Source organism: Bos indicus x Bos taurus, chromosome 10 (genome assembly GCF_003369695.1).
Source record: "Bos indicus x Bos taurus breed Angus x Brahman F1 hybrid chromosome 10, Bos_hybrid_MaternalHap_v2.0, whole genome shotgun sequence".
Taxonomy (NCBI): Eukaryota; Metazoa; Chordata; class Mammalia; order Artiodactyla; family Bovidae; genus Bos; species Bos indicus x Bos taurus.
Window position 1 is genome coordinate 59,229,675 of NC_040085.1, and position 12,902 is coordinate 59,242,576.

A 12,902-nucleotide genomic window follows, 5' to 3' on the forward strand; every position below is an offset into this window, starting at 1 on the left:
AACTTAATCAGAGTACAATGGTGAGAAAAAAGAAATTACAGAAAAATAGAAAATATATTCAGTTCATCTGCCACCGACAACACGTTGCGTATCTATGTCACTATAATATGGAATAAAGGTTAATTTTAAAAGAATACTCAATAAAAACAAAAGCTTTTGGGTGTTCGTTCAGGTACATTCCACATTAAATTACAGCCCTGAATTAAAACTCTCGTTTTCATTTCCCAGGTAATCACAATTGGGCTCCAGAAAAGCCTGCCACCTTGTGGTCATTCCCTGAAATAGCAACCGTAAAAGTTTTGCTCGTGAGTCCTTGTTCAGTCGCTCAGTGATGTCCGACGTTCAGATCAGATCAGATCAGATCAGTCGCTCAGTCGTGTCCGACTCTTTGCGACCCCATGAATCGCAGCACGCCAGGCCTCCCTGTCCATCACCAACTCCAGGAGTCCACTCACACTCACGTCCATCGAGTCAGTGATGCCATCCAGCCATCTCATCCTCTGTCGTCCCTTTCTCCTCTTGCCCCCAATCCCTCCCAGCATCAGAGTCTTTTCCAATGAGTCAACTCTTCGCATGAGGTGGCCAAAGTACTGGAGTTTCAGCTTTAGCATCAGTCCTTCCAAAGAAATCCCAGGGCTGATCTCCTTCAGAATGGACGGGTTGGATCTCCTTGCAGTCCAAGGGACTCTCAAGAGTCTTCTCCAACACCACAGTTCAAAAGCATCAATTCTTTGGCGCCCAGCCTTCTTCACAGTCCAACTCTCACATCCATATATGACCAGAGGAAAAACCATAGCCTTGACTAGATGAACCTTTGTTGGCAGAGTAATGTCTCTGCTTTTGAATATGCTATCTAGATTGGTCATAACTTTCCTTCCAAGGAGTAAGCGTCTTTTAATTTCATGGCTGCAGTCACCATCTGCAGTGATTTCGGAGCCCAGAAAAATAAAGTCTGACACTGTTTCCACTGTTTCCCCATCTATTTCCCATGAAGTGATGGGACCGGATGCCATGATCTTAGTTTTCTGAATGCTGAGCTTTAAGCCAACTTTTTCACTCTCCACTTTCACTTTCATCAAGAGGCTTTTTAGTTCCTCTTCACTTTCTGCCAGAAGGGTGGTGTCATCTGCATATCTGAGGTTATTGATATTTCTCCCAGCAATCTTGATTCCAGCTTGTGTTTCTTCCAGTCCAGCGTTTCTCATGATGTACTCTGCATAGAAGTTAAATAAGGAGGGTGACAATATACAGCCTTGACGTACTCCTTTTCCTATTTGGAACCAGTCTGTTATTCCATGTCCAGTTCTAACTACTGCTTCCTGACCTGCATACAAATTTCTCAAGAGGCAGATCAGGTGGTCTGGTATTCCCATCTCTTTCAGAATTTTCCACAGTTGATTGTGATCCACACAGTCAAAGGCTTTGGCATAGTCAATAAAGCAGAAATAGATGTTTTTCTGGAACGTTATGATACAAATTATTCATGGCACATACAGCTCATTGTGGGGCTTCAACATAGTGGGTCGCCAGGTTGGGCCAGGCTCCAGGGCAGGGAAAGCAGGTCCAGGGTCCAGATGAAAGTCTTTCAGGAGAGATGCTCAAGTGCACTCCCTGAATAGGATTCAATTTAGAGAGGTTAACACTCAGGTTGCCTCTTAGAGGATCTTGGGAGTTTTCCAGGCAGTCAGGAAAGATCCAAGTGTGCAGAGGTGAAGAACAGAAATAATCACAAATGACTCTGCATACCTAAGACGAAGAAGTGTTTGGGTAGAAGAGAAGGTGAGGGGGAGTTACAAGGTTCAGATTAGGAGCATTTCTGTGTATCATTTCAGAGGCTTTGAATTTTGCACACAGGAACTGAAGAAACACTGAAACTTCAGAGGGGGTGGTTGGTGTTTGAAGGAAGACCCCCTGAAGACAGAAGGCTTCTCATGGGGCTGATCTAAATGACCCCAATAAGACCTATTTTTTGTTGTTGTTGTTTTTTAACTTTAAAATTTATCTTATTACTTTTCCAGCTTTACTAGGAAATAACATTCAGTTCAGTTCATTTACATACATCAATGAACTCTGACATACATCAATAAACAATTGACATACGTAACTGTATAAGTTTAAGGCATACAGCATGACAGTTTTGATTGCTCTGATGTATTGTGGAATGATTACCACAGTAGGCTCAGCTAACATCCATCTTCTCACTCATCATTTTCTTAGCTCATGAATTATGCTTTGAGTACTTCAAAAGGCTTTAGAAGATTCATCTATCTCTAGCTGAACTGTGCTCATTCTAATGCCTTTAAGCAGAATTGTAGCAGTCATTATTTTTCTTCTTTTTTATTGGAGTATATAGTTACTTCACACTGTTGTATTAACTTCTGCTGCACAGCAAAGTGAATCAGCCACATGTCCACACATATCCCCTTTTTGGATTTCCTTCCCATTTAAGTCACCCCAGAGCACTGAGTGGTTCCCTGTGCTATACAGTAGGTTCTCATTAGTTATCTATTTTATACATAGTAAAGGAAATGGCAACCCCCTCCAGTGTTCTTGCCTGGAGAATCCCAGGGACGGGAGAGCCGGGTGGGCTGCTGTCTATGGGGTCGCACAGAGTCGGACACGACTGAAGTGACTTAGCAGCAGCAATGAGGGCTGCGGGTTAATATCATGTCAAGGCTAAATATCCTATTCTTTTTTTAACCATTCAATAATATCTGCCTCTGAAGTCGCACCTTAGAATGTGAGTTATCACCAGCACGTCAACTTAGAGTGACCATGTTCATCCTAGCCCTATCCTGCCTGAGGCCCTGCAAAGACTCCCACATTCTCCTGTGGTCCACACTGAAATGGGGCGGCACAAAGCCTTACTAGCAAAATTCCACCACCCGATTCTGGTGACTCAGCCCTGACATGACACTGAAAGTCAGCATCAGTGCTGTGGATGGAACTGTTTCAAAGGCTGAATGCGGTAATTAGAGCCAATATTCAATCTATACACTATTTAAACAGAAAGTGGCTACTCTCACCTCCTCTCAAATATGTTTTTATTGATTCTTCTCTTTTTAAAATCTTTGTCCTTGTTATTTTAGTACTACAAACTGGACATTAAGCCGTTCATTTGGAAGGCTGTTTTCTTTTTCATGTTGTTTTTAAATTGTCTTCTGAAACAATATCATGTTTATTCATGCAAAACAAATGCCATAGTCAGACAGTTTAAACTGGTGTTTATTTTAAAATAATTTCTGCTCTGTTCTCCAGATAATTGTATAGGAGACAGTGATCAAGCCCATCCCCAAGAAAAAGAAAAGCAGAAACAGCTGCCTGGGAGGCCTTACAGGCAGCGGAGAGAAGAGAGGCTGAGGGCAAAGGAGAAAAGCAAAGATGTGCCCATCTGAACGCAGAGTTCCAAAGAAAAGCAAGGAGAGATAAGAAAGCCTTCCTCGGTGATCAGTGCAAAGAAATAGAGGAAAACAACAGAATGGGAAAGACTAGAGATCTCTCCAAGAAAATTAGAGATACCAAGGGAACATTTCATACAAAGATGGGCTCAATAAAGGACAGAGATGGTATGGACCTGACAGAAGCAGAAGATATTAAAAAAAAGGTGGCAAGAATACACAGAAGAACTGTACAAAAAAGATCTTCATGACCCAGATAACCACGATGGTATGATCAATCACCTAGAGCCAGACATGCTGGAATTCGAAGTTAAGTGGGACTTAGGAAGCATCACTATGAATAAAGCTAGTGGAGGTGATGGAATTCCAGTTGAGCTATTTCAAATCCTAAAAGATGATGCTGTGAAAGTGCTGCATTCAACATGCCAGCAACTTTGGAAAACTCAGCAGTGGCCACAGGACTGGAAAAGGTCAGTTTTCATTCCAATCCCAAAGAAAGGCAATGCCAAGGAATGTTCAAACTACCACACAATTGCACTCATATCACACGCTAGCAAAGTGATGCTCAAAATTCTCCAAGCCAGGCTTCAACAGTATGTGAACTGTGAACTTCCAGATGTTCAAGCCGAATTCATAAAAGGCAGAGGAACCAGAGATCAAATTGTCAACATCCGGTGGATCATAGCAAAAGCAAGAAAATTCCAGAAAAACATCTACTTCTGCTTTACTGATTAGGTCATAGCCTTCAACTGTATAGATCACAACAAACTGGAAAATTCTTCAAGAGATGAGAATACAAGACCACCTTACTTGCCTCCTGAGAAATCTGTATGTAGGTCAAGCAACAGTTAGAATCAGACATGGAACAACAGACTGTATCCAAATTGGGAAAGGAGTATGTCAAGGCTGTATACTGTCACCCTGCTTATTTAACTTATATGCAGAGTACATCATGCGAAATGCCAGCTTGGAGGAAGCACAAGCTGGAATCAAGATTGCTGGCAGAAATAGCAATAACCTCAGATACGTAGATGATACCACCCTTCTGGCAGAAAGTGAAGAGGAATTAAAGAGCCTCTTGATGAAAGTGAATGAGGAGAGTGAAAAAGTTGGCTTAAAACTCAACATTCAAAAAATGAAGATCATGGCATCTGGACTCATCACCTCATGGCAAATAGATGGGGAAAGAATGGAAACAGTGACAAATTTTATTTTCTTGGGCTCCAAAAATCACTGCAGGTGGTGATTATAGCCATGAAATTAAAAGACACTTGCTCCTTGGAAGAAAAGCTATGACAAATCTAGACAGCATATTAAAAAGAAGAGACGTCACTTTGCCAACAAAGGCTCTTCTAGTCAAAGCTATGGTTTCTCCAGTAGTCATGTATGGATGTTCGACCATAAAGAAAACTGAGCACTGAAGAACTGACGCTTTTGAACTGTGGTACTGGAGAAGACTCTTGAGAGTCCCTTGGACTGCAAGGAGATCAAACCAGTCAATCCTAAAGGAAATCAGTCCTGAAGATTCAGTGAAAGGACTGATGCTGAAGCTGAAGCTGATGCTGAAGGCCACCTGATGTGACGAACTGACTCATTGGAAAAGACCCTGATGCTGGGAAAGACTGAAGGCGGGAGGAGAAGGGGACGACGGAGGACGAGATGGTTGGATGGCATCATTGACTCAATGGACATGAGTTTGAGCAAGTCTGGGAGATAGTGAAGGACAGGGAAGCCTGGTGTGCTGCAGTCCATGGGGTTGCAAAGAGTCAGACACAATTGAGCGACTGAACTGATGCAAACCAAATGCCATAGTCAAACAGTTTAAACAGGTGTTTATTTTAAAACAGTTTCTGCTCTGCTCTCCAGATGATTCACTTGACTTTGCTTCTTACCTGTCAACACCACTGACCTTTTGGACAAATGTAGTTGTGCTTCTGGATTTCCAGTGAAACTTTTTATGTAAATATACAAACCGAGAATTATTCAAACTATGGAGATGATATCACTATAGTGCCCACATAATGTGACTTTTAGGTATCTTCCACTTGATTCAGCATCAACACGTGTTGATTCAGCATCAACATGTCTGTCTAAATAAAAAGAAGCGTCTTTAGGGGAGCCGGGTTTGGAGAGTCCCGGGCACTCGGAGAACCCGGGTAGCCCCGGCTGGAGCCATGTCCCGGAACCTGCGCACTGCTCTCATTTTCCGCGGCTTCATCTCCCTGATCGGCGCCACCTTCTACCCCATCTACTTCCGGCCCTTAATGCGGCTGGAGGAGTACAGTGAGTGACCTCTGACCCCACGCGGCGTCCCAGCCCCGGTGACAGTGATCTCTGACCCCACGCGGCCGACTGGCCCTAGTAACTCCCCCGCTTTCCCTCATCATCCCCACGTGGGGCCATGGACAGAGAGAAGGAACAAGCCATAAATCGAGCTGGTGTTGTTCAAGAAGACGTGCAGCCACCAGGGTTGAAAGTGTGGTCGGATCCATTTGGCCGGAAATGAGAAGACTAACACCACCTCTAATTATGAAAGTAGACAAGAGATTTCATGCTTTCAGTTCTGCAGCAGGTTCAATAAGTCATCTGGCTAGAGAACACTGGCTGGAGCAGAAAACTCTAGAAGGCCATAAAAAGTCCTATGCATGAGGAGTACGTCCCTTCTTAAAAGGACCCTGGAACAAATCATACTATTAGGAGGGTTTTCATGATTTGGTTTCCTTTCTAAAAATGAAGTTGTCTCACTCAGCTGGACTTGAAGGCTATCTACATATTATTCAGTCTCTACCTCTTAGCCAGCCAAGCTGTGATATGAATACAAACAACTAGTAGACTGGGGAAGATTCTAGACTATTTTGCCATCCTCCAAATAGGAAATTTCAGGGGGAAACTACCATATTGAGCAGCCTCATAGGGCTCTTTGAAAATGTTAAAGTTGATAAAACTCTTTGAGGACAAGGTACATTGTACTCTTTAAGAATAAATAGTTCAACTCAACTATCTCATTAGGAAAGTTGCTGCATGTGGAGAAATAAACAAATTTGAAGCAAACTAAATGGGTCTGCATGCCTGTTAGAAATCATTGTTGAATTGACTGAAATGAAAATATATATATTAAAATGATTTCTCTTACTTCAAAAAAAAAAAAAAAAAGAAGCGTCTTTAAACAAAGCAATCTGTATTTCACGCTGAAAGTACACTAACAAATTTGTTTGAGCATGGACATTGGATTATCCACAACTTATGTTTGCTTTCCGGAGCTAAAGAATGTCTTCTAATTTTATTGCTTGATTCTTCTGTGACTCCCAATCTTATTTTTACTATATTACCATTTTCTTATTCTAAAACACTTGTTTATTTCTTTTTGGAGAACAGTATTCAGGTATTACAGTTTCAGATTTGTTCTAGGTGGTTTCTGTTCTTTTGTTCACACAAGGCCAAACATTTCTGCGAGTTTTCAAAGAGTAGATTGGAGTTCATTGAAAAGCAGCATTTTCTGTGATAAAACTCAGCACATATTAAAGATGTGAAGAAAAAGTCACTAAGGGAAAACTAAACTCAGGTCATGGGAAAAATGAGAAATTCACAAGTATACATGGAGAAAACAACATAATTACTTATTTGCTGGGCTTTTTTTTTCTTAGGCTTTTCTGGTCTCAAAAAATACCAGAAATGTATGTGGATCCAAAGGTAGATGACAATGAGGTGAAAGGTTGATGTTTGGATGTACTAAAGATGCACTGCAGTAAAGAAAGGATTTATTTCCCATAATTCCATACTGATTAATGACTGAAACTGTGCACTTGTGAAAATCGATTCTGGACAAGGGTAAAGACATGCATTTCTGAAAGGCACTGCAACTTCAGGAAGGGAAGATATACCTAGATGCACGGTTACAACTTTTTCTCTCTTCTGAAACAGTTTGTGCAAAAACTTTGTAGTTTTAATACAAGTTTAATCAATATCAGATCACCACTGCAGGGACTCCTTGTGTTAAAAATTAATTTAATTAAATATTTCTTCTCTGATACACAGTTTCAAAGCTGGCTTTACCCTTAGTTCATCACATTACCGATTGTTTCATTAATAGAAAAACAACAAAATTTGATTCTGTGTTACCTTGTTCAGCTCAAAAATGCACAGTAATTGTAGCAATTTATTATTGAAAATGGACTTCCCTGGTGGCTCAGTGGTAAAGAATCTGCCTGCCAATGTAAGGGATGCAGGTTCAATCCCTGGGTCGGGAAGATCCGCTGGAGGAGGGCATGGCAACCCATGCCAGTATTCTTGCCTGAAGAATCCCATGGACAGAGGAGCCTGGTGGTCTATAGTTCATAGGGTCATAAGAGTTGAACACGACTTATCGACGAAGCAACCACCACCAATATTGAAAATAGAAATATACTCCCTAGAGCAAAAGAGCTAATGTATTCATTTGCTATTGAATCTGAAATTTTAAAAGTTTTAATGAATACACAAATACTTGCATATGTATTTACTTGCCTTTCTGTATTCTGATCCAATGTTTAAAAATAGTCAGGCTCCATGTGAGCTACCAATGACAGCATCTTGAGTTATTTAGAAAGTTTTCATGAAAGAAAAAGGAAAAATTCATAAAGTGATTTAGCTATTGAATCTGCACAAGCCAATAAATATTTGCAAATTTGCTGCAATTCTTCTCAAATACTTTCCTTTCTCGAATATATTCTCTTCTAGTTCATGAGATTTCCACCTCCAACCACTGGGAAGGGAAAGGATTAATGCATAAGCCAGGAAGATAAAGCAAAGTTCGTGACTTAAAATTTTTTTTTCATTTTAAATTTATATAATTTTTTTCAAATAATTGAATTTTGACTTCATTACATATTCCACAGATTTTTTTTTGAGGGGGGGACCTGATACTACTTTTTAAAAACTATTTTTGCTTGAAGGATAATTGCTTTACAGTGTTGTGTTGGTTTCTGCCCCACAACAATGTGAATCAGCCATGAGTATACCTATGAATCAGCCTAGAGAGGTGGGATGCTGTGGGGTGCAGGACGGAAGGAACATTTTAATATATTTTTCCTGTGCTGGGTCTTCCTTGCAGGACAAGGCTCTTCTAGAGCTGTGGTAGGGGGCATAGTTGTCCAGCGGCAGGTGGGATCTTAGTTCCCTGACCCAGGTCAAACCCGAGCCCCCTGCAGTGAAAGCATGCGGCCCTAACCACTGGACCACCAGGGAATTCATTTGTTTTTTCTTATCTAAAAACAACAGAAAGTATTTTACATGCCACCTGGATGATGTGATTTTTTAACAAATCAAGTTGTAAGAAACATAAAAATCACAGCTAGGGAAGGAGAAAGTGAGGATCAGGAGAGGAAGTCTTTGCATAAAAAAAAAATTAAAATGGGATCACAAAATTTAAAAAAATTAATTCACGCCAAAGTATCATCCATAATTTAAGTTACAATTAAGAATCACAGACAGCGCTCAGGTCCTGTCCTCCCCAGAGAAGCCTTCACCACAGAGCCCACCACCTTCCACTCCTCTCTCAGCCTAATTCTCCCAGATTCGGCCTGCTGGAACGCCCCTGCTCCGCGTGGCTCTATAGCAGCCTCCCTGACCCGCTCTGGGTCATCCTTAGTCCCCATTTCACGGAGAAAGACCGTACGTTAACCACTTTTCTGGTCCGCGGAGCCGGTGTAGCGAATCTTTGCAGACCGTTTTACGACAACTTGCGGCTGCGCGGTGCGGCTGACGGCAACGCCGCGCTGTTCTTGGAGAAGTCACTCCGGAGACGGCGTTGCTTTTCGGATGTTGGGTCTGTGGCACTATGTGGCGCGTCTGTGCGCGACGGGCTCAAAATGCACCAAGGGCAGGATTCGGGGCTCAGTGGACGGCCTTGCAGGAGGAGCCGGGAGCTCCGTGCGTGACCCCGCAGGCTGGCTCGTCACAGCAGCAAGACCACAGGGTATGGCAGGGTCCCCGCATTGTGCGGCTGGAGCCCCATCTCTTGGGCCACACCGTGGAATCGCGTCTTGCTGCAGCTCTGGGGATCGCCTAGCCGCAGCTGGCATAGCCTACCCACGCATCAGAAGATTCCATTGCCTTCAGTTTTCCCTTCAATGCAGGCAGGCACCATAGCCCGCTGGGAAAAGAAGGAAGGAGAAAAAAATCAATGAGGGTGAACTAATTGCAGAGGTTGAAACTGATGAAGCTACTGTTGGATTTGAGAGCGTGGAGGAGTGTTATATGGCAAAGATCCGTGTTGCTGAAGGTACCAGAGATGTTCCAGTTGGAGCAATCATCTGTATCACAGTTGAAAAGCCTGAAGATATGGAAACCTTTAAAAATTACACACTTGATTCTTTGGCAGCACCTGCCCCACAAGGAGCCCCGGCATTAACCCCTGCCGCCGCTGCTCCATCACCTGCACCTTCTGCTCAGGCTCCTGGTAGCTCATCTCCTACTCACATGCAGGTGGTTCTTCCTGCCCTGTCTCCCATCGTGACCATGGGCACAGTTCAGAGATGGGGGGAAAAAAGTGGGTGAGGAGCCAAACGAAGGAGATTTATTGGCAGAGATAGAGACTGACAAGGCCTCTATAGGTTTCAAAGTGCAGGAAGAAGGCAAAAATCATGATCCCTGAAGGCACACGAGATGTCCCTGTAGGAACCCCACTCTGTATGATTGTAGAAAAAGAGGCAGGTATACCAGCGTTTGCTGACTATCGGCCAACTGAAGTAACTGATTTAACACCACCAGCACACCAGCTAGCCCATCCATCTTCAGGCCACTGGCCAGCTGCTCCAGCTGGACCAAAGGGAAGAGTGCTCCTTAGCCCGCTTGCAAAGAAGTTAGCAGCAGAGAAAGGGATTGACCTTACCCAAGTAAAAAGGACAGGACCAGATGGCAGAATCATTAAGAAGGAGATCAACTCCTTTGTGCCTATGAAAACTGCTCTCACTCTAGCAGCCGCTGTGCCTCCCCTAAGTCGAGGAGTGGCTCCAGTTCCTACAGGTGTCTTCACAGATATCCCAGTCACCAACATTTGCCAAGTCATTGCACAGAAGTTAATGCAATCTAAGCAAACAATACCTCATTATTACCTTTCTATTGATGTAAATATGGGAGAAATTTTGTTGGTACGACAACAAAAAAGAAGATGCTACAAGGAAAAAGCAACATTTCCGTCAATGACTTCATTATAAAAGCTTCAGCTTTGGCATGTTTAAAAGTTCCTGAAGGAAATTCTTCGTGGTTGGACACAGTTGTAAGACAGAATCATGTTGTTGATATCAGTGTTGCAGTCAGTACTCCTGGAGGACTCATCACACTTATTGTATTTAATGCACATATAAAAGGACTGGAAACCGTTGCCAATGATGTTATTTCTTTATAAACCAAAGCGTGAGAGGGTAAACTATAGTCACGTAAGTTCCAGAGTGGCACTTTTACAACCTCAGAGTTTTTAATCTCTGGATTAAAAACTTCTCTGCTATTGTTAACCCACCCAAGCATGTATTTTGGCAATTGGTGCTTCAGAGGATAGACTGGTTCCAGCAGATAATGAAAAAGGATTTGATGTGGCTAGCATGCTGTCTGTTACACTTAGTTATGATCATCAGGTTGTGGATGGAGTAGATGGAGCCCAGTGGCTTGCTGAGTTTAGAAAGTACCTTGAGAAACCTATCACCATGTTATAATTAATCCAAGAATTTCTAGACTCTCCTAGGTCACACTGTTTCATTCTTAGCAAGGTATAAGTGTGTTATGAAATGGTGGTTCTCTTTATTTTAAGGTTAACCAGTTATTTTTGAGTCTGTCCAGATATTTGTAATGGGCATTACTGAATTTTTTAAAATGCCAATTACATCCCAATATTGTGCACATTTAATAAACACCAGATTTTAAGCTGTGTACTCCTAGTCAAGGGGTCTGTGGCATAGCCCTTTGGTGGCAAGTCCTTCCACTAGAAACACAGAGGTAGAATTGTGGTTCCCTATTGAAACAGACACATAAAAGTAACCTTGATGAGACCCTGAGGTTTTGAATTTTAATTATCTCAAATGTTTTGATTAGATTTGAGAAAAAGAGAAGAAGTTGGGAAAACTAGTTCTCTTGGAGAAAGGATTTGAACTGAAACTTGATTTTGGAATTTAAGCCTAATTTGAAATTTTCTGTTATATAATATTGGTTTATCATGGATGGGAAACATGGAGAACTTAAAGGAAAATATGAGAAAATTTTAAAAGTCAACATTTTTATAGGACGGCTCAACCAGCTGTTCTTTGTTTATTTTTCCATGACTTCAGAAATGACCAGCTCCTTGGTATAAATGAGAATTTGTGTGGGTATCTATTTAAACAATTTAAATGTGTCATTTTGAGAGCAGAGTTCTATAATTGCCTCAAAAGGATATGCTTATAGAATTTAACGGAAAAAAAATCACAAATAATATGTTGACGTCATGAGATGTACTTACGTAGAAATGGACTAATTTTAGTTAGAAACAACACCAGTAGATATAACACAAAAATAAGTGTAAGTGATAAAATAATACATTAAAAGAAAAGCCTTCAGCTATAACCTGCTGAGCTGTGTGTCTTGCAAGCCTTCCATAACAGGATTAAGCCAGAGAAACTGAGCTCCTGGAAGCATACATAATATTAATAGATGGTGGTGAGTATACTTTACTTGAAAATGGGACATTAAACATCAATATCCAACATATCTTTGGTACAATTACATAACAAATTGGATAATGCATTTAAAGTACATACTGATGTGTGGTTATTAGGAAGATGAATGCAAGTAAGATGACCATCATCATCCTTGAGGCTCTGTTATTTCTTTTTGAGGCTTACTTATTAAAAGACTGACTCCAAGTCTTCCCTGGTGGCTCAGGGGTAAAGAAGTGAAGTGAAGTCGCTCAGTCGTGTCCAACTCTTTGCGACCCCGTGGACTGTAGCCTACCAGGCTCCTCCCTCCATGGGATTCTCCAGGCAAGAGTACTGGAGTGGGTTGCCATTTCCTTCTCCAGGGGATCTTCCTGGCCCAGGGATCGAACCTGGCTCTCCTGCATTCCAGGCAGACGCTTTAACCTCTGAGCCACCAGGGAAGCCCAGTCCACCTGCCAATTTAGGAGACAAGGGGTCCATCCCTGGTCCAGGAAGATCCCACATGCTGTGGGCCAGCTAAACCTGTAGGCCACTACTAAGCACACACACCATAGACCGCGAGAGTCGCAACTTCTGAGCCCACGTGCCACAAGTACGGAAACCTGCACGCCGCAAGAGAAGCCACTGCAATGAGAAGCCCAGGCACTGCAATGAGAGAGTAGCCCCCATTTGCTGCCACTAGAGAAAAGCCCACGCAGCAACAAAGACCCAGCACAGCCATAAATAAACACATAAATAAACATTTTTTTTAAAGTCTTAACTCCAATGATCCATGCGTGATTTTGACCCTGTTTGGTTCTACCTCATCACAGAAATGTTAGTATTTAATGAAAACAACACA

General features: G+C 42.1%; 1 protein-coding gene, 1 non-coding gene and 1 pseudogene across 2 annotated transcripts; 2 read left to right on the plus strand and 1 right to left on the minus strand.

Moving 5' to 3' along the window:
* Positions 1–5,524: 5,524 nt before the first annotated feature.
* On the plus strand, positions 5,525–6,395 carry LOC113899522 (small integral membrane protein 20-like). The gene is made up of 2 exons (XM_027552831.1): positions 5,525–5,681; positions 5,810–6,395. Exons 1-2 carry the CDS (start codon positions 5,573–5,575, stop codon positions 5,902–5,904), a joined length of 204 nt encoding a protein of 67 aa, XP_027408632.1. The 5' UTR covers positions 5,525–5,572; the 3' UTR covers positions 5,905–6,395.
* A 2,760-nt stretch (positions 6,396–9,155) lies between these two features.
* On the plus strand, positions 9,156–11,419 carry LOC113900392 (annotated as a pseudogene).
* A 1,009-nt stretch (positions 11,420–12,428) lies between these two features.
* TRNAS-GGA lies at positions 12,429–12,501 on the minus strand. The gene has a single exon. It is a non-coding gene; the product is annotated as a tRNA-Ser (tRNA).
* Between the last annotated feature and the right edge of the window lie 401 nt (positions 12,502–12,902).

Excerpts from the sequence above, each read along its gene's own strand:
- LOC113899522 (XM_027552831.1), top strand. The coding sequence starts at position 5,573 with ATGTCCCGGAACCTGCGCACTGCTCTCATTTTCCGCGGCTTCATCTCC. Across the intron at positions 5,682-5,809 it reads AATGCGGCTGGAGGAGTACA|AGAAGGAACAAGCCATAAAT; the intron begins GTGAGTGACCTC and ends CCATGGACAGAG.